Source organism: Peromyscus californicus, unplaced genomic scaffold (genome assembly GCF_007827085.1).
Source record: "Peromyscus californicus insignis strain IS unplaced genomic scaffold, ASM782708v3 Scaffold_8__1_contigs__length_139910024, whole genome shotgun sequence".
Taxonomy (NCBI): domain Eukaryota; kingdom Metazoa; phylum Chordata; class Mammalia; order Rodentia; family Cricetidae; genus Peromyscus; species Peromyscus californicus.
Window position 1 is genome coordinate 38,712,245 of NW_026294606.1, and position 27,041 is coordinate 38,739,285.

The 27,041-nt window shown below is 43.5% G+C and overlaps 1 protein-coding gene across 1 annotated transcript; it reads left to right on the plus strand.

Annotated features, from left to right (window-relative positions):
* The first annotated feature begins 555 nt into the window (after positions 1 to 555).
* Nrsn1 (neurensin 1) lies at positions 556 to 19,347 on the plus strand. The gene is made up of 4 exons (XM_052728172.1): positions 556 to 737; positions 2,456 to 2,524; positions 8,442 to 8,638; positions 17,531 to 19,347. The coding sequence occupies exons 3-4, from the start codon at positions 8,450 to 8,452 to the stop codon at positions 17,927 to 17,929; spliced, it is 588 nt and encodes a 195-aa protein (XP_052584132.1). The 5' UTR covers positions 556 to 737; positions 2,456 to 2,524; positions 8,442 to 8,449; the 3' UTR covers positions 17,930 to 19,347.
* Positions 19,348 to 27,041: the final 7,694 nt, after the last annotated feature.

Sequence of the window (27,041 nt, forward strand, 5' to 3'; positions counted from 1 at the left end):
GCTGCTATTGTTTGAGACAAGGACTCTCTATGTATCCCTGGCTGTCTTGGAACTCACTCTGTAGACCAGGCTGGCCTCAAACTCACAGAGATCTGCCTGCCTCTGCCTCCCAAGTGCTGGGTGAGATTAAAGGTGTGCGCCACCACTGCTTGCTCTATTTACTTTTTTAAATCGAATTTTTAAAAAATGAAAAAAACAAAAAACCAGACTTGGTGCAGCTTGTCATCCCAACTAATTGAGAGGTTGAAGTAGTAAGGTCAAGCCCCAGTAGGCGTGAGTAGGTTCAAGGCCAACATGTACAAAAATAAAGGACAAAGCACAAGCTCATGGCCCAGGGTTCAACTCCCAGTCCTTGGAAGTTTAAAGTCTTTTGAGACAGAGTACAGCTGGAGCCAGAAAAGAAAGCAAGAGAAGAGAGACTAGAGCAGAGCGGGCATCCCGCCCAGCCAGGGTGGGGACAAGGAGCCACCACTGGCAGGAAGGGGCGGTGCTCCAGGGTCGGCCCTTCCCACCGGCCGGCGGCCCGCCCGCGCTGCGCAGACCCGGCCCCTACTCGCGGATGCGCGCGTCTGGGCTGCGCGGGCACGTGGGCCGCCGGCTGTCAATCACGCGCAGCTGAGCTTGGAGAGGCGGGAGTGGCGACGCCGGTGGCGGCGGCGGTGGCGATGGGACCCCGGCGAGAGATCTGCGGCTAGGTCGGCTGCATTTGCTCCACGGGTCGGGGATTGGAGGAACAGGTAAAGCCGCGGGAGGGCTGAGGGCTGTTCTAGGGCTCTCTCTTCACCTCGCCCTCCTTCCCTTTCTCTTTCCTCCCGCCCTCCTCACACACAAATCTCTATCAATCAGTCTTTCCCTCTCTCCCTCTAGCCCACTCTTCCCCTCTTCCCCTCTTCCTTATTCACAAAAATCATGCATATTAAAATACACAAAAACGTAGCAATTTGAGACAACCAACTTCATGCTTTGGGGGTTTGGGGTCTATGTTATGTAAGAATTTGGGGGTTGTACAGCTAAAAACTTGAAAGAGTTTCCTTCCTGTAAGACAAGAAAGTTGTATTTTCAGTAAGGATAAAATAGGTTTGTTTAGAGTTTGCGAGGCTTCTCAGATTTCTTTTCCAGGCAGAGCTGACCCCCCTCTACAGGCAACAACATCACCGGCTCTCCAGACTCCTTGGCCATGTCTAAAGATGTTCTGATATGATTTCAGGACCTACTTCTTTTCGTTATTAGATAGGGACACGTGGGTGGAGGTCAGACCAAGGCTGGTGATCTCACAAACCCGCTGGAGTAGGAACACCTAGTATTGGCTGAACTGGTTCCTGGCTCTGTGGCACAAATGTTTTCAGGACCTTGGAGAGCTCTTAGGGCTCTCGCCAGGCCAGCGCCTTTGGTGGAGAATGTGTCTACCATCAGTTTCTTCCTACACAACCAGAAAGGTGGCTGGTGAGGGGAAAGGACACTGCTAAGAGAGACAGGCAGAGACCGGAACCAGGAGAGGGAAAGACGGGACCCTAGGAGACAGAAGAAAATAGTGAGGTTGTTGCCTTTAGCTGACTTGCTTTCTTTTTAATTCAATTTAATGTTTTGGATTTTAATGTTGGCTCACATACCACCCAAACTTCGGGAGCAAGGAAATGGATCTGGAAGATGGTACAGCTATTCTCCATTAGAGATTGACCCCGGAAATGCTGAAGACAGTTTGTTAGGCCTTTTCTGGACTTACCCACCCCACCCCGACCCCCCTAACCTTTGGTTTCTCCTTCAAATGCACGGGAGAATCTGTTTAACAGAGGATTTCACATGGCCTTCTGGGTGATATGGCCCTAGTTTTTGTTCTTTTCTTTTTTTTTTAATTTCACAAGACTAGAGTGATGCAGGAAACCAATAGCTCAGTAGCTGGCAGCGGTCTCTTAATTGAATTTTGCATGGGCACCTGCTTCTCTTGAGCAGCTGGAGAATAAACTGATCATGATAGGAAGAGAACGGATGTGGAAGTTAAACTAAACACGATGAGTAGATTGTCCAAAGAGATTTGCTGAGGGTGTGATGCACGTCAGCTTCTCAGAAGACATGGGGATTGTAAAGCTCATTTATTTTGCAGAGAAGTTCTGGGATGTCTAGGAAACAAATCATCTTTCATTTAGATTATGTGGGATATAAGCAGCCCATGATGCCAAAACAAAAACAGCACCTATATGGTGTTCTGGGGTTCACAAAGCTCATGGGTTTATGTCACCTCGTTCACTCCAAAAATTATCATCGGAGTCCACTGGAAAGTTTTAGAATGTCAGTTAAACTTTCGACTTTGTTTCGCTTGTTTGTTTTGTTTTTAAAGGGAAGCCATCCCTATTCTTTCACAAGAAGTTCTTGGTCAATGGTTTTGTGAGTAGCTTGTAAAACTTTGATTTTGCTCCGGGTCATATCTGCAGAGTTGTTGTTTTCTTTTCTGCACTAGAATTGAAGGATGAAATTTTAAAAGAAAAGTGAAAGAATAAACAGGCAGAGGACAAGGAGAACATTGAAGGTAAGAGTCAGCTTTTGTCATGTGTGGATTCATAAGCACCTGTGCCCTGAATGTAGTTAAGGAAGAAGTTTAAAAGAAGAATAAGGATGCTTATTTTGGTTTTAAATTTTACATGCCTTATTTATATATATGTATATATATGGGTAGAGATAGATAGATAGATAGATAGATAGATAGATAGATAGATAGATGATATAGATAGGTAGACAAATGACATATGGATGGATAGGTAGATAAATGGATAGATAATAGATGATAGATAGATGTGTAAGTAATAGATGGACGTATAAGTAGAGGTAAATAACCATATAGATATATAGCTTGAAGGATTCAGGCAATTGATAATGAGTAAGCTAATTATATACTATTATTCCTCTTTTCTAAAGTATAAAAGTGACTGACAGTGCACAGACATGGAGGGTATAAAAAGACCTCATTATATAAAACTGTGATCTCTGTGATTATTCCAAAAAGATGAAGTATCTCTGAACTGATCCATTGGTTAAAAACACATTTCAAGTTTTATGATCATGCTGATGTAATTCAAGAATGCAATTCAATTTCAAAGTGGCAAAGCTCTTAGTGGCTTTCATGACTTCCTGTGTGCACTGTGAATCTCATAGAGTCTTTTAAGGGAAGAGACCTTTTGGGTTTGGTTCTGGATAAGTGTTCTCAGTGGCCTGTGTCTATACCTTATGTCTTGCAGTGCTGGCCCTGTGGAAAGTGACTCTAATGGGATTGTCACTCTCATTAGCTCAGCATCATTTTGAGGGAGAGAAAATAGTATGAAAAATTGAGGGTTATTTCAAAGTGAATAAAGAGAACAGGGCCTGAGCCTGGCCCACAGTGACTCACACACAGAGCCATGGGAAAACACTCATCCACTTTGTGCCTCAATTTGCTGCCTCCCTTCTCTCAAGGAGACCATGAAGATAAACAATGTGATGTCTGTGATGTCCTCAGAGTTGCAGGAGGCACAAAAACTTATTTCTATTTCCCTGACTGTGAGCACTTTTAGAATAGAATGAAAGTACCTGTACTTATTAGCCCAAAATTAAAATTCCCAACAATTGATACTGCCGTCCATTGGTCTGCATATCCACAGCACTGTCCATGGGGGATCTGTCTGTCTAGCCAGGGGATGGTTCTCAGCATTTGTGCTCTCATTTACTGTAAATGCTGCACATGAATGCTATTTTGTTGAAGACAAATAATGGGAAGAAGAAAGCTGTGGATATTTCTCATTTGTCAGTAACTACAAGGTCCTTCAGGGAGAATGCAAACAAATCCCTCTTCAAAGGTGAGCAAACAGCCGCACACAGATGGGATAGTGCCTGGATTCTGTTGTGATTCCAGACTAGGGGGATAACGCAGCTGCTAGAATGTTTGCCTCCCATGCACAAGGCCCTGATCTGATACTCAGCCCCGCACAAACCAGGCATGGTGGTACATCCCTACAATGCCAGCACTCCTGATGTGGAGGCAAGAAGATCAGAAGTTCAAGGCCAGTCTCAACTGCACAGAGAGTTAATTCAATGCCAGCCTAGACTAGAGTCCTGGACCTTCCCCCACAAAAAGGGGAAGAGGTACGAGAGGATCCACTAGCGTATTTACAAGTTATATACCAACAGGATCTCATTTAAATATAATTTTAGAAAGTTCTCTTATCAGCTTCTATGCTTGTACCTCCTAGATATTAAAGATTTCTCTAAAGAAAGGAGGCCTCAGCCAGGTCTCAGCCATGGTGGTACATGCCTTGAATGCCAGCACTTGAGAGGCAGAGGCAGGCCAGCCAAGTCTATAGAGAGAATTCCAGGACAGCCAAGGCTACACGGAGAAACCCTGTCTGAAAAAAAAAACAAAATAAAACAAAAAAGAAGAAGAAAAAAAAAGCCTCTAAGGTCCTGTCCCTTTATAATAGCCATAAATAATGGTGACAGTACTGTTTTGGTGGCTGCTGATCCAGATATTTAATATAAACTAACAAAGCCTTGCCCAGTAAGGGAGTACTGACTCAAGTTCAAAGGCCTTTGCCCGCCTTGAGTTCCTGTCTTGGTCTTGGTTTAATTGCATATCATCTAATAATTGCCCAGCTTTAAAATCCCTTTACAACATGACTTGATGTATCCCTTGTCTAACACCACAGGTGTCAATCAACAGAGGAGATTCCAAATAACTATAACATTCTTTGTCTGGAGACAGCTAGCTTCTGACTTACTAACTTCCCTTGAGTTATATAACTCTGTTGAGGTTCTTAGGCCCCAAACTTTCACTCTACCATGGTAGATTTTAAAACTTTTTTCCAAAATAGTCATTCTCCTCTAGACATCAATCCCCACTAGTTGTATCTTAAGGAAGCAGTGTGGGTCTTCTCAGCTACCTGCCCCCCCATCCAGGGGCTACTATTGAAGGCAATATATATGATTCTAAAGTAGTGCATTAAATGAACAGCCTACAAGTATTGCATTAGTTTAACACAAGTAAATAGTCTGGGTAGTGGCTTACATTCCCTGTAAGCTGAACTTCATGCACACTGGAATTAAGGACTTTTGGGACTGACAGTCCACAAGCAAACGGAGAATCAATAACCTCAGTTGTTTGCCCAACAAAAAGTAAATGACTCATTCTGAAGATGTGTAGCTGACAACTCCTAGAGAAACACATCTGGAAGAAACAAAACCTCAGTCTGGTCCAAGCTTCTTAATGTAAGGATGCTGAAACCACAGCCCAGAGATGTTAATAAGCTTAGTGTGATCTCATGACCAGAAACAAATGTCAGTCCATTCTCTGTTCTGTGTAGCTACCATGACACAACCCATGCTCTTCCTGTTCATGCTTTGTGCTTTTGGAAGATGAAGTAAGGTCCAACAAGATTCCTCTTCAGGAATGGATCCAGCATCACTAATGATCCATGTTGAAGCAGAATGCACACTGAGGCTCAAAATGATTGCTTCATGACACTTTGTCCCTCTGCCTTTTTTAAAAACTCATATTGGTGTTTTTGTTTTGTTTTGTTTTTAGCAAAGTTTAACCAGTGAGTCTCACAAAGGAACACTAGCCTAGTACTCTAGAAGTGACTGGGCAGAGACTGACCACAATGAGTTTGAGGGCCCTGCTCAGCATCAGAGCTGAGTCCCAAGAGTGCGGACTTCAGCAGCTGGGGGAAGTAGCACTTCTTGTTGCTATAGGGACATGTCATTCCTCTTGTGTCTGGTTTTGTTCTTTCTTCCTGTTAAAGACTCCAATGCTCTGTAGGAGACCTGGAGATTATATAAAACATTTAGGTGAGATGGTTCTGACTACACAGTCATGATTCAGACCAGGCTCCTGCACATTGTAGTCTCCGTCATCTTTTGTCTCCTTCCTGACTCACAGTGTAACCTTTAGCAAGATTTTTCTGTACCTCAGTTTCCTCAATGACAAAGCAGAGTTAGTAATACCAACCCCATCTCCAGTTGACTAAAAATTTTTATTAGAATGCCTTCAAAAGAAGACAACTCTAAAATTATTCTACTTATGTGTCACATAATAGGCTCTTATTAATCACATTCATTGTATAAGCATTAAACAGAAGGTACTGAAGAGATCATCCAGCACTTAAGACATAAAAAAGTGGGTACCCATCCTTTTAATCCATCAGACAAAATGCTTTCTAAAACCTTGATAGTTGTGAAATAAAACCCCTCTGGATGTCTAAAAGTTTTTTTTTTTTTAATGCTTACCTTTACCTGTCTTGACATGTTTTCCTGAATGACTTATTTATAGGGAGATGTTCCTGAGCCAAGAAAGCATACAAGTGTTCAATGTAATGCTGGTCAGCATATAGAATGATGAGGCTAGCGACCAAGGATGCCACATGCCTGTGCCATTTTTCTGACATCAGGAGCATATTTTCTCAGATTTGACTGTATTTTCTACGCAAATCCATTTGTGGCAGGAGTGCTTATAAAGGGATGTGCTTGTGGGTTTGCTTGGTTCCCATAGGACTATTCTCAATTTGCACTGCCATGTGTCTATATTGGTCACTTTATGAGATGCTGGGACAAGATACTGACAAAAGCAACCTGTGCAAGCAAGGGGTTATTTCCGCCCACAGTTCTAGGGCATTGCCCATCATGGGAGCAGGAACTTGAGGCAGCTGGTCACATGACATCTATGTTCAGAAGAAAGAGACAAATGTTGGTGCTCAGTCCATTGTTGAGTTCAGGTCTTCAGCCCACGGAATAGTGCTACCTGCCTTTATTGTAATTCTTCCCATCTCAATTAACCTAGTCTAGAGAACTGTTCACAGGTATACCTAGAACTCTGTTTCTATGGTGATTCTAAATTCTTTGACGTTGGCCATCAAGATAGCCATCGCACTATTCAACCAAACTAAGTGATCACAAAGGAATCTGGCAAAATTATAGAGAACATTTTTGTCCTGTGGACATTACTAGCTGGTTCCTTAAGAAGCAATTAGAACACTTAATGCATCTTTCTTGACCTAGGTTATAGCAAAGTCCTAGACTTTCCTGGAAAAATATTTTCCTAGTGAGAAAATAGCTTTGTATCTTATTTTGTCATATACAGATTATGTCCAAAGAAGGAAAATAATCTATTAAAAAATTGAAAAATGCAAGTATTTCCCATTTCTAGCTAAACACTTGTCTGTTTATACAGAGATCAGAAAAATCAGAGAATATAGAACTGAGAAGTCCCTCACCCACCAAAACAATGGCCCCTCAGTAATTCCTTACTAAAAAGAATGAACAAAAACATTGGGCTTCTTGGTTAAGAGCACTGGCTGCTCTTCTATAGGACCATAGTTCATTTGGTGGCTCATAACCACCTGTCACTCCAGTTTCAGGGGACCCAACACCCCCTTCTGGCCTTAGCAGGCACCAGACATGCAAATGGTACACAGGCATACTTGCAGACGAAACACACAAACACATTAAATAAAGTTTTATTTTTAAAGAAATAACATGAATTATTAATGATCAAAGCTGGAATAGCTACCCACTACAAAAACTTCTATCTCCAAGAGTAATAATTGAAAAACATCAACCTTAAATTTCCATCTTGCAAAGGTAGTGCCCTATTTCACCCCCCATAGCAAGTTTTATTTAATTTTCTTAAGTCTTATTTATACTAGACACTTTGTAGGAAATAGTAAAAGGGTCTACTGTCAGAATTACACTTTCACACCTACATGGGCAGACGTATCTACAAATAACCATGGAAATACATGGACAGACATATCCATAAATAACCACAAAATACATGGACAGACATACCCACAAATAGCCACAGAAATACACAGTGCTAGAACTGGTGAGGTGTAAATTAATGGCCCAGTCACTCGTGATTAATAAAGCATGTTAGCTGCTCCACAGCTTTCTATCAAAGCTTCCATGTGACTTAGCAATCAGTTAAAACATCAGAGGAAGTTACAACATGAGCTCTGAATGCAAAGTTGGAACTGCTAAGAGGAATCCTGCACGCATTCTGGAAAGGAATGCGGTTAAAAATCCAGGACGACCCAAGACAAATTCCACCATGGCCAGTGAGATTGCCTACAAATTTCTTACATTCAAGAGCTGTTGTCAAGGCTTCTTTGCTGCCATTTCTCATGTACCTTTTCCTTGTATTTTGTATAATTTAAGCGACTGAAGCTACTGTATCTCCTCTGTTTGTGGAAAACCAATTCTAGCCAGTGATTACTGGGGGTGAGTTTGTATTTAACAGAAGAGAAGGGCAGATAAACTAGGTGAGTCTTTAAAGGTGCCATTTCCTTTAAGAAAATAAAGGCTGGCCTGTTTAAATAGGCTGGTCTGGTATGACTCAGCCTGGTTTTTGTCTTTAATATGCCTTTTGATCCTGGAGTTCAAGAACTAGCCCATGGGGCTGATCTCTGTGTTTGCTGTCTTTCCAGCTGGGAAGATGACTTCTTGCAGCAACACCTGTGGGTCCAAGCAAGCCCAGGCTGACCCTGAAGGCGGGTACCAGCGCTATGGAGTTCGGTCCTACCTGCATCAGTTTTATGAGGACTGCACTGCCTCCATCTGGGAGTATGAGGATGATTTCCAGATCCAGAGATCGCCTAACAGGTGGAGCTCAGTATTCTGGAAGGTGAGGAAAAGAATAATGGAAAATAATATCAGAAGTGGACAATACTGGAGCTACCGAGAACTGAGAGGTTCTCTGTGTGAGCCTCAATCCTGGTAACATTTAATGCATTGTTCTTCCCTTGGAAAAGAGATTATAAATTTTGGGTCAAAGAAAGCCTCTACATACAACATAATTACTTGATGAGCTGGTTAAACAGAAGTAGGGTCAAAGGCCAGGCAATTAGTAGTCTCGATCGTTATTAACTGGCCACTTCACTCATTTACTGTGAAGCCACTCATATGCAGAACATTGTGTTCTTTCAGCCTCCATTACAGTCTGGAGAGGTGTCCGTTATAGTTTGAATGGGAAATGTCCCCCACAGGTTCCTGTGTTTGAATGTTTGGTCCCCAGATGCTGGTGCTCTTTGGGGAGTTTGTGAAACTTATAAGAAGTGGAGATTAGCTGAACTAAGTGGGTCCCTGGAGGGTGGGCCTGGAGATTTATACCCAATCCTGCTTTCCTGCCCACTCTGTGCTTCCTGATTGTCCAGAGGGACAAGCCCCTGCCACTACAGTCAGGAGCCAAGCTGACCCCAGCCATGATGGACTGTATTCCCTCAAATTGCAAGCCAAAGCCCACCCCCTCCCTTCAGCTGCTTCTTTCAAGGGTTTTATCACAGTGTTGAGAGAAAGAACTAACTTAGTATCAGTTGACACATTGGAACAATTACTGGAAAGAAACCGTTAGGTGTTGAGCAAGCATTAATGCTGAAACATGGCCTCATAGTCATAAACCAGCTCTGCCTTCACCCTATAGGGGACCGTGAGGCTCTCAAAGGAGACTCATTAGAAAAATACACTCAGTACCTCAAAAGATACTTAGCACTGGCTACGTCTGTAGAATTATTGGGTTGAGGTGCTGGAAATGATGAACAGAAAACAAAAAGTTCCCTGCCCACATGAAGCTTACAATCCACCCCAGGTATCAGGAACTTGAGGCAGCTAGTCCCATACATCTGTAGTCAGGAAGAAGAGAGAGATGGATGCTGGTGTACCCACCTAAAAGCCCTAACAGCATGTCAAGTGACACCAGCTATACACACAAGAGGAAGGAGGTAATGCAGGTGGGCACAGAGGTACAGGGATAGAGAAGGATCGAGGTGCAGTGATGGAGAAAGGTTTGCAGAAAGATGAAAACTGAGCAACTCTAGATGGGCTGGTGGAGCAGACCAGGACGTTTTCGGGATGAATATCACTTGGAGCTGGGAATGTAGCATCCCCAAAGCCCCTGGGAAGAGGGAAGAGGTCCATTTTGGAAGTAGAGTTAGACAGGGGAAGACACTGAATTCAGAAAAAATAACAACACAGGTGGTCTCTGTGGGGTCTTGTAGACAATGGTGAAGACATGGGCTGTTACCTCAAGAAACAGGGAACTCCAGCTGAAGAAGCCTGGATAACATAAGCTTACTGCTATGTTACCAAGATCTTTCTGGCTACTGAGCAGAAAAGAAGTTATCAGAGGGCACACACAGCTAGATGCATTCAGAAGCCATTAAAGTACCCAAGCAAGAGACATGGAAGCTTGGATTAGGCAGGTGCCAGCAAAGCTTTAAAATGGTCTAGCCTAGCATTAAGTTTGAGGGCCAGGCTGTCAAGATGTGCTAATAAAAAGCCATCAAGCAAGATCTCAGGTCCTCAGCCTGGGCTTGTGTTCTGGATGATGCTGTGACCTTAGATGGAAGCATCTAGTAAAGGAGTGGGACAGGTGGAAACCATGAGTGTGACTTTGGCTGTGTCACACTGAAGGTAACTATTACACCAACAGAGATAAAGCTCTCATGGCCATTTCAATGTACTGTCTCAGCTCATGGATTTGAGGTCATTCATAGGTAGAATGCACAGAAGATACCAGCTGAAACAACCTGGGGAAAGGCAATGATCACAGAAGAGAAAGGGAAATGGAGGACGATTTAGGGAAGGTCTCTGAGATTTGACCTCAAAGGATGCCTGGGGTCTCCACCAGCTCCAGCATTCCATGCTTCTGAAAGATCCCACACATTTGACCCAGACATTGACTTAAACTGCTATGTATTGGTAATACAGTATAACAAGAGGCAGGTTAGCCTAGTGAATATGAGCATAGAGTCTTGTCTCAGGCCATATGAATTCAAGCTCATGCTCTTGTATTTCATAGCTCTGTAACTCTGAGTAATGACACTTCACTTACCATGTAAATAATGTGAGATTTGAGACAGTATTTAGAAAGTGCTTAAAACAATGGCTGCTGTATGTTCAATAAGATTTGGCTGTGTTAGCAACTATTACTTCATGCCAATTAATGGAAAGGAAACTGGAAATCTAGTGAATTACGTATTGGGTAACATAGTTGTTAGTGCAGATGTCCCAAGACTTGTGTTAATTCAAAATCATACCATTGTCACAGAATCTGTATTAGAGTTAGACAAGTCAGCATTCTTGTTCTGTAGAAACCTCAGCTCAGATGAATCCTTACTGGCCTGGACCAATGAAATGCATGTTTGATCCAGCTACACCTTGTATAGGTGATTGTTCCACTCTTCTCTATGGTCTCTCCCTCCATCTCGCCTCCTTTCTTCTCTCCTCTCCTCTCCCCTCCTCTCTTTCTCTCCATACATATAGATGTATGTATATGCATGAGTGGAGTATATTTATGTTGCCAATATCTTTAAATGCCACAGACATAAAGACTACTTTAGCATTTGTGTGCATCCAGGGCACTGGCGTGTGATTTGGGAACTGCAAATCCATTAAACAATATACAACAGTGGACTGAAAATAAAGAACTCACAGTAAATGACCAACTCCAACAGGATTTTAATATTTTCCTTTCATTCTTACACACGCAAGGTCCAAATTCCTTGTCCCCTGTTATGTGAAGCCTGTTTTGGAGAAGCACAGGCTGAAGTTTCTCTGAGGCTACATTCCAATAAAATCCTTCACCTGGAAGCCTGGTGTCAGCCTGCACAGCCTAAGGAGTCTGTCTTGGTGACATTTGCTCTACCCAGGGCAGAGGCTGGCTATTCTGGGGAACTTCCAAAGCAGGCTGAGTGGAAATGTTCCCAGGAAGAACTTTGTAGTAGTACAGAGAACGGACCCCATTGCACACATGACCCAGCAAGACTCTGCTTACTGGTTTTTCTCTTGGTTTTCAAATTGCAGCTATAGATGGTTGAAGTTGCTAGCAACCCCTTTTCCTTCCACTATGAAACTGCAAAAGTCAAGCCAGTCTGTCCCTCGGAGCTGTGCTCTAAGTACCTTGTTAGCTAGCACTCTGCCCTTGAGCTCCTGAGCAGTGAGCAGCCTGGAGAGGCTTAATGAGAACAGAGAGTGCAATCACATGGACTCATGTTGAAATCTGTGCCCTGCCCTCCCTGCTCATTTATACATGACTTCTATCTCAATGCCATTCTTTCTTTCCACAAATATTTATTGGTCTACCACACACTAGACCACCTGGTAAGTGCAATAGATTATACGGGATCCATTTTTGCCTCTGAATAAGATATAGAAATTCACAGTTAAACAGAGACATCAACACAGGTTATTACAATCCAGAATGCTAACTGTTCTTATCGAAATGGTACCTGTTGGGAGCACAGAGTTCGGGAGACAGGAGGAAGTGTGTATCTAGGGCAGCCTAGAGAACTTGACCCCAGTGGAGACTCCCTGTGCATCTGCAGAAGCAGGGCACCAAGGTGGAAAGAAGTGCATTGCAAATGTGGAGGGGTAGAGAGCTCAGTAGATAGCTGGGACCCCGACAGAGCAAGCAGAAGAAGGGTCACAGGTGAGCTGGAAACGTATCCAAAGGCTCACATAAAGCTTTGGATGCAACAGGAATTTCTCCACAGCCTTATAGTGTACTGAGTATAGTGAGGGAAAAGAAACAGACAGTATTTCATAATCTGAGGTAAACACGTACTTCCAATATATGTGATAGACTTTGTGACTCGGGAGCTTTGATCATTAAGAGAACACCGTTTTCAGGGCATCACAGAGGACTGAGATTGGATGTCAAGGTCAGGAATGACCCCACGAAGTGAGCATGGGGACTAAAATACTATTTGAATATGGAAGCTATTGCATTTGCTTGTGTGCTAGAGGAGATAATCTCTGTGAAGTGCAAGGGCTGATGGGCAAGTCTATTATTCTGGTGGAGGAATGCCAAGCATACTGCATGGGGTCAGGGCCGAAGAAGCCTCTAAGCCAAAGTTCTACATCAGGCTTCACTTTGTAGAGCTTGGCATCTAGCTGGAGTAGGTAGGCAAGACCTGGTGAGCAAGACCCTGCCACCGTCATAGGCAGAATCACTACTCAGAGCTCAGGGCTTACAGAGAAAACAACAGCAGTCCTCGGGGAAGGGGAAGGATCAAAATCCAGGCCTCACTCCCCATGAGCTTTGAATGATCTCCACCCAGATGGCTCCTTAATGCCTAGCTTCATCCAGCCTTCTCCCCCGACCCCCACCCCCAGGCTGTTCCTCTCTGCCTGGCTGCTTCTGGCCTCCAGCGGTCATTATTGCCTCCTCTATGCCAGAGCAGCTGTGCTACAGAAGCTGTTCGCTGGCTCTGCCTACCAGCTTGGCACACACCACGAATTCAGACTTCACCAGCACACTGGAAAACGAGGAAGGAGATGCTGGTCAAAAGAACAGCAATTTTTGGCCCATTTCTAGAACCCAAAGTTGCCTCCCTAGCCAACTCTCCTTTGCTGCAGCAGGGAACGGGTTTCCCACAAGCTCTGCATAACTCAGGTAGACATCAGGAGTCACAGCCTAGGCGTTGGCCTTGCTGCTGCTGTGGAAGTTGATCATCACCTAGTGATGTCCTTTAAATTCACTGCTGAGACTGACCTCACCACCCTGTATCCTGAGGATGCTCTATTGGGACCTCTCCAGCAGCATTCCAGTACACACACATACATACACACACACACACACACACACACACACACACACACACACACAGCACCAAACAAAACTCCAGGGCTCTCTTTGAGCTTTAAATAACCTTTGTGTGCCCATTCCCTTTGCTGATCTTTCCCTTAGACCTAAGACTGCTTCAACTCACTATTATATTCCGATACAATCCACATAATGCCTGATGGAATCATTTAGTTTAGTTCCTTCCAGTATTCCGACACGATCTCAGGATCAGGATATGCATTCCACCTGCCCTCCCCTTCAAGATTCTCATGGGGATTTAAGAAGCACCCTCCTCATGATTCCTTCATCAGACCTTCATGCCTATAGTTCCAAGTTGTCCCCTGTTCGCAGTCCCTCTCTGGGCACACCACTTGCAGGTTCCATGACACTTGCATTGATTGCAGCCAGCCAGTGGTGACTGTCTCCTCCTTCCTATGAAACTCTAGTGGAGATAAGGAAAGAGAGGAGGCTCCACCTGGCAGATCACTCTCCAGGTCCGACAATGGTCAGAACTTCCTCCATGTGGAAGCCACAGTTTGCTTTTCACCTGTGAGTGATATTCTCAGAGTGGATTTTGTCTTGTATGCCGCTCAGCTGAGAGGCAGGCTGTGCTGAGATCAATCACTGGGGTCCACTTCAATAGGCTGGAGGCTGGAGTTTGCCAGTCAAGAGTGTTGTCTGGAAGTGGCAGAAAAGACAGGGGTGCTGCCTCCCGAGCTCCGCAGAAGATGCAAAACCAAGGCAGCCACAGTTTTGCTCCCCTTGGCTTCTGAGCTTTGGCACCAGATCTTGAGGAGGGAAGTAATTTAGTGACATGGAAAGCAAGTCACCATGGATATTTAAGTTAATTTAGTTTGTGCTTTCAGAATTTTCCAATGAAAGTCATTTTTAAAGAGTTATAAATAATGGCTAGTCTCTGAAGGTGAATTTACTTACCATCATTTTTAGCAACCCAAAATATGATTTTACAACCCAATTTCTTCTACATTACTTACATCTTATGCAGAATAGCTTCTCTGGTTTTTTGTTTGTTTGTCTGTTTGTTTTTGTTTTTGTTTTTTTGTGGTTTTTTTTTTCAGAACTGAGGACCAAACCCAGGACCGTGTGCTTGTTAGACAAGTGCTCTACCACTGAGCTAAATCCCCAACCCCCTCTGTTTTTATTTAGTCTCACACTGACATATTTTGTTTTTCAGTTTCTATGCTGTATATTAAAGGAGATGTGTCCATATGAAGTGGATAAAACTCTTTTGAAATTAAAATAATAGGCAGGGAATATGCAAAATAGTAATTGGTAGCATATTGTGGGCATAAGGAAAGTGGGGGATCACACAGGTTCAGATATACTAACTACAGAAGCTTGAAATAGGCTTCTTCGACCCTATGAGCTGCAGCTTCCGATGGCGATTATAATAATATCTGCTTTGTGTAAGCATCTGTATTAAACACACATGCATCTAGCATGGTGTCTGGACCGTACCTGATGCTGAACAGCAGTGATGACCTTGCCAAGGTCACAGGTTGAGGGGGTGTTTTCCTTCTGTTAGCCAGGCCCCCTCAATCAATGAATCAACTCTAAAATTTGACAGCTAAATAAACACACTTTAAATTCCAAGATTAGGTAGGATTATATATTTGTTTACTTTTCTGACCCTTTACTACAACTTAAAGCAATTAGGAATGGGAGGAAATAAAAAACGATGTTTAAAAAATGTGTAGCTGTGTTAAATAATCCTTTTTCCAACTGAGAAGTAACTGTTTTAATATTGTTAACCAAAGTTTTTTTTCCACATAATAGCTATTCATCAGAGTTTGTTACTTACCAAATACAAAGTGAAGTGCTTTTGAACACAGTCATATTTAACCTTCACAGTATCATAATGTGGATACTATAATTGTTTGTCATTCCATAAATATGGAAAATGGTGATACAAACATTCAAGTAACTTTGCTTCTATGATTCCAGTACAAGTTGCAGGATGGGAGCCCAAGGTGAGTCTACCTATGCCTCCTGGGCTCTAATCACCATGTGGCACATCACTTTGCCTCTCTGCTTTTTGCTGATTAATTTTCATTGTCAATTTGGTTACATTAAGAAACTCCTAGGACACTAGGGAAACTTTCTTTAGAATACCTGTGAAGATAATTCCACAGAGGACTAACTGAGGGCAGCTCCTCCCTGAATATGGAAAGCACCATCCCATGAACTGGGGTCCCAGAATGACTGTAAAGGAAAAGAGAACAGCAACTGTATCCATCAGGGTTCTCTAAAGGAACAGAACTGATAGAATGAATACATAGATATATAGCTATAAAGATATATAGATATATGGGAGAGTATTGGAGTTGCTTACGGGCTATGATCAGGGTAGTCTAGCCATGGCTGTCTCCTGACCAAAAGGCTAAGGATTCAGTAGTTGTTCAGTCCATGAGGCTGGATGTCTCAGCCGTCTCAGTCTGGTGCTAGAGTCCCAGAGGATTCCTAGAGAGCTGCTGGTCTTGAGTCTACCTTGGAATGCCAAATAAATACATTCTAGTAACAGCACATGAATGCCTCAGCAATAGGTTGGTTGGGTGAGCTCGTCAGTGAGAGTGAAAGCAAGCAGGCTACAAAGGGGAAGCTTCCTTCTTCCACACCCTTTTATGTGGACTGACACCAGAAGGTGTGGCCCAGATTTAGGGTGTGTCTTCCCACCTTAAATGACCATCCAATCAAGAAAATCCCTCCCAGGCTTGCTCAGCTGCATGAGTTTTAGTTGATTCCAGATGTAGTCAAGTTGACAACCAAGATTAGCTGTCACACCCATTGACTACCTATGTTTCCTGACCTGATGAAATGCAAGCAAGCATCACCCTGTGCTTTCACAGCCATGGAACTGCTCCAGACATGCCTTCCACACTATGATGGACTGTATCTCCTTGAACCCAAACAAACCCTTCCTCACTTAAGTTTCTGTGACCAGGCATTTGGTTATGTAAGTGAGAGCCTAGCATAACTGTGTTGCCCTTAAGAAAGCAGTTTATCCTTCCATCTGTTGCTCTAACATGTTGACATCTGCACAAGTTCCGTTCAATTACATGTGAAAAGAAACAGAGCATGGGTCTGGGGTCACCTGTATGGCTGCCAGGCCCTGTCTCTGTGGTGGGTCTATTTTTTGCTAGAGGACTGACCTTCTAGAGGCTCCACATCTTTACCTTCTGGTATAGATACTTCCCTCCTTACTTTCGAAAGGCATTAGCGCTGATAAGGATGGTTGGTGTTCTCAGGCTCCAAACACCAGGACCATGTCTGTCAGTTGAGCATGTGGGTTTGTCACCCATTGCAGCAAAGATAACGACACTTCACTGCATGAGGGAGTTAGAAAGAATGAGTTATCGGGTGTGGCTTTGGTTAGGAGCTTCTGGGAGGAGACTCGGAAGCAGTGGGACACTCCGTATTGTCTAGACATGTCTCTGCTTAAGCTAGTCTATAAGGAAGGCAGACTACAGGAGAGGACAACCACGGTGGAAAAAGGAAAAGCGGATGGGCCTACTGGCTGGGAGGAGCAGTCTGCATGATGGCCCAGTTTTGTAAAAGCTGTGACACAGCCATGTAGAGGCCTGGTCTTGTCTTCTTCCATCATGGTCACAGGTTGAGCGTGTCTGAGCTGGCACTCTGTGAGATGTGTTGTACTTGACATAGCATCCTAGGATAGGGCAGCTTCTGGGGACATCAAGGGGCAGAGTCAGGCCAGTTTCTGGGCATCAGGGCAGCTTCTCTCTTCCCCAATACCCAGTGAGCTGGCATTCCCTCTCACCTTCCACTTCAGATATACAATTAAGTCTGTTTCTCATGCAGGTTGAGGGTGGCTGGAAAGAGCCTGAACTCGGAAGAAATGAGTGGTGCCCTTGTGGCCAAATGGAAATGGAAAGGGGCAGCTGCTCACTGTCTCCTGCTTCTGTCCTGTCTCTCTAGGTCGGACTCATCTCAGGCACTGTCTTTGTGATTCTCGGACTAACCGTCCTGGCAGTGGGCTTTCTTGTGCCCCCCAAAATCGAAGCTTTTGGTGAAGCTGATTTCATGGTGGTCGACACACATGCCGTGCAGTTCAACGGTGCCCTGGACACGTGCAAGCTAGCGGGGGCTGTGCTCTTCTGCATTGGGGGCACATCCATGGCAGGGTGCCTGCTGATGTCCGTGTTTGCCAAGAGCTATTCCAAAGAAGAAAAGTTCCTTCAACAGAAGTTTAAAGAGCGCATCGCAGACATTAAAGCCCATACCCAGCCCATCACTAAAGCTCCAGGCCCAGGAGACACCAAGATCCCAGTCACCTTGTCCAGAGTTCAGAATGTGCAGCCTCTATCAGCCACTTGAAACATCTGCCACCTCAGGCCACCCCTCTCTGATTCACATGCATCATCATTAAAAAAAAAAAAAAAGGTAGCCAGTTTTTGAGGTGACATGCATTTGGCAGTGACCTATCCCGAGAGCCATGTGGGACTGGACACAGTGTCACACAGGCTTAGTTCAAGTGACAGTGAATGTTATGTGTCAATCTGCACCCACTTCTGATTGGTTCCCCCAGCCCCTCTGGAGCTAATTTCTCTGGTCTCTCTACATTGTGCTCTTTTCTGTGATAGTTGAAAGCACTGAGCAGACTAGACCAGCCTACTAGTCAACAACGTGATCCACTTCATCTTCTAATTGGTTTTTCTGATCCTCCCGGGTAGTACTGTCTTCCAAGCCTGTCTCTGTGTGTGGATCATCATTATGTGTTCATAGAAATGCAGTTTCCTGATTTTGATCCAGATGTTAGACTTTTAACTCTATCTTAGCATAAAAGTCTTAGGAATGAATAGAAATTTATCAGCATTCCACATAAATCGTTGTGTTTTCTCCAGGATTTTTTTTTTCACTTAAAGGGGTAAAATTGCCAATTTGGGAATCTTGGTAAAACCAGCAACAATAATAATATTAGAAGTATATATTTATGCAGTATCTGACAACTGTTAACAGCTGGGGAGCTTGACTTCCTGCCACTAACTTTGCCATTTGACTTTGCAGAAATAAATAAATAAATAAATAAATAAATAAATAAATAAATAAATAAATAAACAAGCAAACAAACAAACAAACAACTGTCCTCCAGTCCTCAGTTCCCCAACTTACATACGAGGCTTTAAGAACATTCCCTGATCAAGTATATGGAATTTTTTTTTTCAGCCATGTGTCACCAAGTCTCTTTCCTGTGGATATTTGTGATGGTCTTGTGTTGAGGGTATTTTTCAGAAATGGACTCCTGGAGTCTCCGACTCTGCAGACTTTATAGTATTTACCTTAATTATCCAACCCACGAGGCTGGATGACACTGCCTTGCATTCATAGAGACGAGTAATCTAGCCTTAAATAACAAGCCCTAGGCTGATGTTAAACTTAAAAAGGGGTTTCATCCTCAAATAGGAGAAACTGAGCCCCAAATCCCATGGTCTCCAAGACGTGCCCCTTGTCCCTCGCATTTCCATTTAATCTGCAAGTGTAGATTAGACTGAGGAAAGGGAAAGGTATGACTTTGGCATTCTCTCAGCTGTGCTCCTTAAAGCTTTGTCATTATATGTGTACATATTCTTCCTTTAAAGGGTAAACCAAACATGTGAATGGGCCGGACCAGAACCACACTGTCATCCGCCGAACATGGCTCTTTTCTTTCCAACATGTAATTTTCCATTCTGAGACTGAATAAGCCCTGATGTTTCCCTGACTAAATGGAGGAATAAACGAAGTAATTAGTGGTCTTTGTGTGTGGTGTTTATTTTGCACCCTGCAGCATAACACACAGGGCAATCAGCATCCTCAGTGGGGCTCATCCACCAGGTTTTAGAGAAATTGCTCTGGTTTCCTCCCGCGCTCTACCTTCCCATGGAAACACCACTTTAATTTCATTCTTTGAAGGCTTACACAAGGTCCCCAAACATCTGTGGTGAACACCTTTCTGGTGCTTGCTTCTGTCTCAGTACAAATGAACATTGGAGAATGAGTTTGACTTTTATTAGGCTCTAGAATGAAAACTAATAGTTGGTGGAGCTTGGAAACATACAGACCCGAGTGTAGAAGCAGCTTCATCTCTTAGATAAAAGTCTTTGTAAAAGCCACAATGAATAAAATAGAAGTTACATCTTAAGCAGCCGCCTGACGTTCCCTACCCCTGCTCAGCCCCACCTCTAAAGAAGTGGACATCTCTAAGCACCCCCACAGACCACAAGGCAGAGATTAGGAGTCATTGAGCAACACAGAGGGAAGACTGAAACCAAATGGCAGCGGGAAAGACAGAAGCTATTAGGTAAAGACACAAGGCATATGCTGTCAGCAGGTGTATATCAACACACAAGATTGTCTTAAAGCTAGCCATATGCCTAGATTGTAGAGAACAGAGGATGGGCTGAGAGCTTTGGTCCTAGCTGCCTGTTTACATTGACTGTATCTTCCCTGTGACACAAACTTTGGAAACTGTGGGACTTTCATGGGCCTCCAGCTCTAGAGGGAAATGGGATACAAGAGTTTGAGACAATGTCTGAAGAACATTAGAAATGGGATCTGTCCTGGAGGTCATATGAGCATGAGATCTTGCGGTTGATAGAAGGTTTAGAGAATGTGGCTGCCTGGGTAGAATTCCTTGGGTCAGCACTGATCTACTGACTAAGCCACCCCCATCGCTTGGGCTTTCCCTGCTTCATCCCAGGGCAAACCAATACCCTATGTTAGCTCTGCATGGTTAAAAAACACATCTATAAGAAAAGTCTGCTTTTCTAGCACTCCCATTCATTAGAAAAGGTTCCTCAGACAAATGGCCCCAAGCCCCAAGAGACACAGTTTGTTTACTGAATCTCTTTGAGTCCTGTCACCACCTCCTTGGTCCTTTTCTTCGGGAAGACATTTTCCTATGTTCTTGATTGTTCCAATTTATCTGTGTCATCTGTTAAATGGCAAATCCTCCTCCACCCAAGTTTCACAAATGTTAGAGATGTTCTAACTTCGTTAACAGTGTGGCTATGCACATGATACCTCCACCCATAGCTTTGGCGTTCAGAAGCTATGCAAACAGCTCCTCTCTGTACTGGTCATGCTGACCTGCTGAGGCCTGGCCCAACTCCTCTTCTGTTTTGTTCTGGCCTATGCTCCAGAATCTTGCCTTTGCGTGACACTCAGCCCTTCCCCCTTTCCTGGTGTGGCTGCACTTTTGATCCACTGCCTCCACTCACAGTGCAGATTCCCCAGGAATCATAAATTCCCCTTCTCTGGCAACAGAACTCATTACTTAAGGCCACACCAAGAAGTGCTAGTAATAATACTAAGAGCTAAGAAGAGGCACCTTTGAAGGGTTTGTGTGCATTAATTCATTTCATCTTGGCCAAAATAAATTTCATGAAATAGGGACTATTAATCATATGCCCATTTTGTAGGGAAGAAACAGTCAACAAGAAGCCAATTCCAGCAAGGATAACCTGTAAGTGACTGATGAGTGAACATGAAATGTCCTCCACTGACTCACGTGTTGGAACACTTGTTCCCAGCTAGCGGCACTGCTTTGGAAACCTGTGGATCCTTTGGGAGGTGGGATCTCACTAGAAGAAGTAGTTACTGGGGGACAGTTCTTAAGGTTTTAATGCTAGGCCACACTTCCTGTCTTCTCTGCTTCATGATTGTAGACCCAATACGAGCAGATGCCTCATCATTATGTTTGGTTTTAATGTTAACTTGTTATAAATTAGAATTACTGAGTAATGAGCCTCAACTGAAGAACTTGCCTGATTGATTCAGGACAACCCACCCCAACTGTAAGTGATAGCACCTTCTGATGGCGGTCCAGATAAAAAGAGTATGGCAGAATGAGCCTAACTTGACTGTTGCTCGGTTGACCTTGCTATAGAGTTGATTCATCTGTAGCTGCTGCTGCTGCTGCTGCTGCTGCTGCTGCTGCTGCTGCTGGTAGTAGTGGTGGTGGTGGTGGTGATCCTTCACTGATACCAGAACCAGTGTTTCCAGGGTTCCATCATGGAGTAAGGAACAATGGCTCTCAGGAACCTGTCAGTTTTCAGAGAAACTGACTGCCAAAGCATCCGGCCTTGTGGATTGAGAGGTTGTCAGCCTCTCCAGTGAAGACAGCCACTGTGGGACCACACTACTGCTGAGCCACCCAGCTTTGGGGACCCAGCAACAACCAGGTTGTCAGCCTGTTATGTGTGATTCACCTCACGTCAATATTTTAATATGAGTTGACTTAATAAGTTTACATATATGTGTGTATATATGTATATATCCACCCCATGAGTTCCGTTCCTCTGGAGAGCCGTGACTCATACACTCACGCTTCTGTTGCCATACCTTCCTTGCCGTGATAGGTTGTATCCATTCTTAAACCATAGGTCGAAACAAACCCTTCCCTCCTTCAGTTGGTTCTCGGGATTTGGACACAGCAACGAAAAAGTAACCAGTCCGGCAGCGGCAGAGTTTCAGCTCGACCAGGCCAGCTCCCCGCTGAGGCTGCACTTGGGCAGACAGGCTCTTTTGCTTCGAAAGTTGTTTGTTGTCTTTCTGTCCGTTCCCTATCGTTTGTCTCTGTCTGTCTTCCTGTCTCTCTCAAGCACACATGCACACACCCACACACATTCTAGTTCATACCTAACGTTTCCTTCATAAGGAAATGGTAACTTCTTAACACAACCATTTTGTCCATTATGCTAGACTATTAGTTGTCTGGGTGCCAGGTTCATATCTTAATGAGTGATGAAATGCTCCAAAGTAAATATCTAAAAGTGTTATGGGGCTATTGTATAGTCGTTTAAAACAATGACTGAGTGTTTTTTAAGAGCCCAGCATTGACCTTGTACTACACAATGTAAAGGGGAGATTCACGGAGCACTGAAGTTTTAGCCTCCCTCCTTCCCTCTCTCTCTCTCTCTCTCTCTCTCTCTCTCTCTCTCTCTCTCTCTCACACACACACACACACACACACACACACACACACTCTCTCTCTCTCTCTCTCTCTCTCTGTTTCTCTGTCTGTCTCTGTGTGTGTCTGTGTGTGTGTGCCTGTCTGTCTGTATGTATGAACCTGTGTATGTCTGTGTGTCTGTCTGTGCGCCTCTGTGTGAATGTGTGTGTGTGTGTGTGTGTGTGCATGTACGCACAATGAAACAGCAGCTCACTGCTCGAATCAAGATCTAAAAGAAACCAAAAGTGGATAGTTAGGAGCCAGGTCTTTAGAGCAGAAGAGAATCTGCCACCACAGTGTCAGCCTGCATACACAGGCCTAAGACTGGTGCTCTGCCAACTCCCAGAAGCAAATACCCAACATTCATAGACAAGCCAGAAGACAAAGGATGAGATCAGAGACGTGGGGGTTCTGGAGGCAAGCTCTCCTCCACACCACACTGGGGAGGGGAGGCCCAGGCTGCTGCTAGTGTGTCATTATAATGTCCAAACCCACATCCCCAGCTGAGAGCCTTGCTCATGAGCTCGCACTTCCCAATTGTACTTCCCATCCCAATAGGAGAAACAGCAAGACCTAGACTTCCAGTCAAGAGCTGAGTGAGTGAGCTCCAGGTTGATAGTGGGGGGACACAGGATGGGGGGTGAGGGGTTCTTCTTCAGGTGTGAAAATACACCAGGATCTTCAGACATCTGAGGAAAAACAGTGTCCAAGACCAGAGAGGGGGAAGACAGGAAATAGGACTTCAGAAATCACAGAGGGACTATAATTACATGAACCTAATTACATGAATGAGATAAAAATAGAATACTATCAAAAAGAATACCAAGTACTTTAAAATGGCAAATTAGTAAAAGAATAAATTGAAAGGATTTCCTAGAAATAAAGCCAATAAAAAATATGAGAAAGGTAAAGATATATATAGCAATAGACAAGTAGATAGACAACAGACAGACAGACAGATATCCAATAAATCAGAAAATGATAATAGAAAAAAACAGATAATAAATAATAGATAAAATACTAAAAGAAAAAATAAAGCTATGCTGTGTAGAAGCATTCCTATTAGATGAATTCAGTAAATATTGGGTTCTATGATTTTGTTTTCAAGTCAAACACATTTTTTGTGGAATTTCTGATACAAAGATAAACAGAATCCAAAAAGCTGCCAGATAGAACAACAACAAGCTAGCTACAGAGGGGCTGAAATTATACTGAGAGGAAAAGGAGGATGATTTCATGTAATAAATATAAGGTAGCTTTAAATCTATAGAAAACACCTGGTGCTCTTAGTGAGGAAAAAGAGAAAAGAAAAGCAGCCAAAACTTCAGGAAGAGAACGTTTGGATAAGTGGTGCCAAGAAACCACAGTCCAAATAGGAAGCAAGCTTGGGCCATGGGAGGGAAGAACTGAGAAAATCGAAGAGAAGGAGTCGTTGGAAACTTGGTGTTCCAACTGGGTGCACCCTATATTTCTATGAGCTGAAACCATTGAACTCACAGAGGCAAAGCACTCTGGTCTCTGCAAAGACAAACATTTCAAAGCCAAAAGTACATACACTCCACATGCTTGCTTTCAGCTTTCAGAATCAGACTACAACCAAAGGCAAATCTAAATCTTGATTATGAAAAGGACTGAATATACCCATCTGATGATATAAAAATGAATGTTGAGCTATTAAAATGTGGAAAACTGAAAGCGAAGAGGGCAGGATGAGAGTGGGGTTCCTAACACTCTCATCTACTTAATGAAGAGTCGAGAATGATTCTCTCCTAGGGCTGCAAAGATGGCTCAGTGTTTAAGAACACAGACTATGTTGGCCATGGTGGCCCACGCCTTTAATCCCAGCACTGGAGAGGCAGAGGTAGGCTGGCTGCTAGGATTTCAAGGCCAGCTTGACTGACATAGTAAATTCCAGGCCAGCAAAAGCTACACAGTGAGCCTCCGCCTCAAAAACCAACAAACAAGCCAACACAGACTAATCTAGCAGAGGACCCAAGTGTGATTCCTTCTGGAACTCCAGCTCCAGGGGATCAGAAGCCATTTTCTGTCCTCTAGGGGCACCTGCACTCATGTGCACACATCCATACACAGAAACACATGTATATACATAATTAAAAACAGAATAAAATGTTTAAAAAATATATTTAAGAATAAGTGTCTCAGTTGCTTGGGCTACGAGAATCAAATACTGGGAACTGCATAGCCTGAAAACATGAGCAAACTATTCCTCACACTTCCAAAAACTGCAAAGCCCAAGATCATGGATCCCATAGATCCAGTGTTTGGTGAGGATTCACTCTTTGGTTCACAAATGGTGTTTCTTATGGTAGCTTCATATAGGAAAAGAAGAGAACTTGAACTCTGGCCTCTTCAGATCCTTAGGAAGGCACAAATTCCACTCATGAGGTTCCACCCTCATGATCCATTCACCCTGACCCCCACCCCTGACACCAAAGCCCCACGATGAAGACAGGTTTCAACATACTGCTTTTGATAGGTCATAAACATTCAAGCAGTAGCAATGACTGTCTAGAGATTTATAGTGAGGAATAATGGCTCATGTTTACAAGCTATAAAGATATGAAGACAGTTATAAAGATACTCAACTAAAAAAACTAAAATAAAACATAACAATTGATATAAAGAAGGAGAGGATTAAATAGATGTAGGGCAGTTCCTGAAACCCTCAGTCAGTCATCTCGTTTCAATCTGGAAACAGTAAATGTGGGAAACTGAGAAGTGGAAGTCACCACTGGAAGAATTGGAGAAAGTGTGAAGAGGCCTGCTCAAAGCAGGACCATATCTACTGACCAGGAGAGAAAATCCCTAATGACAGCCCTGCTGCTGTGGGCTTTACCTGGGCATGAGGAAGATCTCAGGAGTGCTTGATGCTACAAAGAAGAGGATCTACACATTAGAGGATGCCTAAAGGGTTCGCTGCTGGCTAAGGTTCAGGGATGGACCCAGAGGATGCTGAGGATGAGCAGAGTTTAACCCCCAGTGATCGTGGCTTACAAGAAACTTGGTGTGATGTGTTGTTCTGTTCATTTGTGGAGGAGTTAGGGAGAGGACAGTAGGAAGAGAGAGACAAAAGGCAGCCAGATGTGCACAGCCAGAGCCCAGAAAGAAAGGCAATGAAGGTATTGTTCACCTGAGGTCTTCAGATTCAGGAAAGTGCAACTTTTCTAGCTCCATCCATTGACCTGAAATTTTCACAATTTTCTTTTTCTTAACAGCTGAGTAATATTCCATGTGTAAATGTACCATGTTTTTATTACCCATCCATCAGCTAATGGACATCTAGGCAACTTCCAATTTCTGGCTACTATGAGCAACAATGAACATGGATGAGCACGTATCTCTGTAGTGAGATGTAGAGTCCTTTGGGTGTTGCCCAAGAGTGGTACAGCATTTCCACAGTGCTGACCAGTTTATACTCCCACCAGCAAGTGTTCCCCTTTCTCTGCATCATCACCAGCATGTGCTGTCATTGTTGTATGTATCTCAGCCATTCTGACTAGGTAAGATGAAATCTCAAAGTGGTTTTAATTTGCATTTGCCTGATGGATAAGAATATTGAACATTTCTTGATGTGTTTCTCAGGCATTTGAGTTTCTTCTTTTGAGAACTCTTTGTTTAGTTCTGTACCCCATTTTTAATTGTGTTGTTTTCTTGATGTTGAGTTTTTATAGTTCTTTATATATTCTAGAGACTAATCCTTTATCTCATGTATAACTGATAAAGACTGTAACTGCTGCTTTACGTAGCAAATCTTTCTCTGTACCACCAGCTCCCAAATAACAACACAGAGACTTCTTATTAATTACAAAGGCTCAGTCTTCAGCTTAGGCTTGTCTCAAATAGCTGTTACAACTTAAATTAATCCCTTTATATTAATCTATGTTCTGCCATGTGGCGTTACCTCTCTACCATCTTGCACCTCCTGTTTCCTCTCCATGTCTTGCTGGTGACTCCTGCATGCCTAGATTCCTCTTCCTCTTCCTTTCTCTCCCTGGAAATGCTGCCTATATCTCCTGCCTAGCTATTGGTCATTCAGCTTTTTATTACACCAATCACAGCAATACACCTTCACAGTGTATAAATATACCACGACAGCTTTGTCCAAATGATGATGTCCTTTGCCATACAGAAGCTTTTCATTCTCATATAGTCCAATTTATTAACTGTTGGTCTTAGTGTCTATGCTATCAGTGTCCTATTCAAAATAGGGTCACCATATCATGGGGAAGACAATGCCCCAACTAGACATCTTATGTCACCAAATAAAATCCCCAGTACCAAGAATAGGCTATATCTTGTTGCATCATTAGTCAAAGAGGTCACATGGAACCCGCCCCCTCCCAAAACATCACATTGCCAAAGCTATTGGTTGTGCTCCACAACCTGACGGTAAGGCCCTCTTACTAAAGACAGTGCTTACTTATGTCGTCAAACACAGAGTAGTCAAGCTGATGTCTAACTAGAAGCTTTATCCTA

Excerpts from the sequence above, each read along its gene's own strand:
- Nrsn1 (XM_052728172.1), top strand. The coding sequence starts at position 8,450 with ATGACTTCTTGCAGCAACACCTGTGGGTCCAAGCAAGCCCAGGCTGAC. Across the intron at positions 8,639-17,530 it reads GGAGCTCAGTATTCTGGAAG|GTCGGACTCATCTCAGGCAC; the intron begins GTGAGGAAAAGA and ends CTGTCTCTCTAG.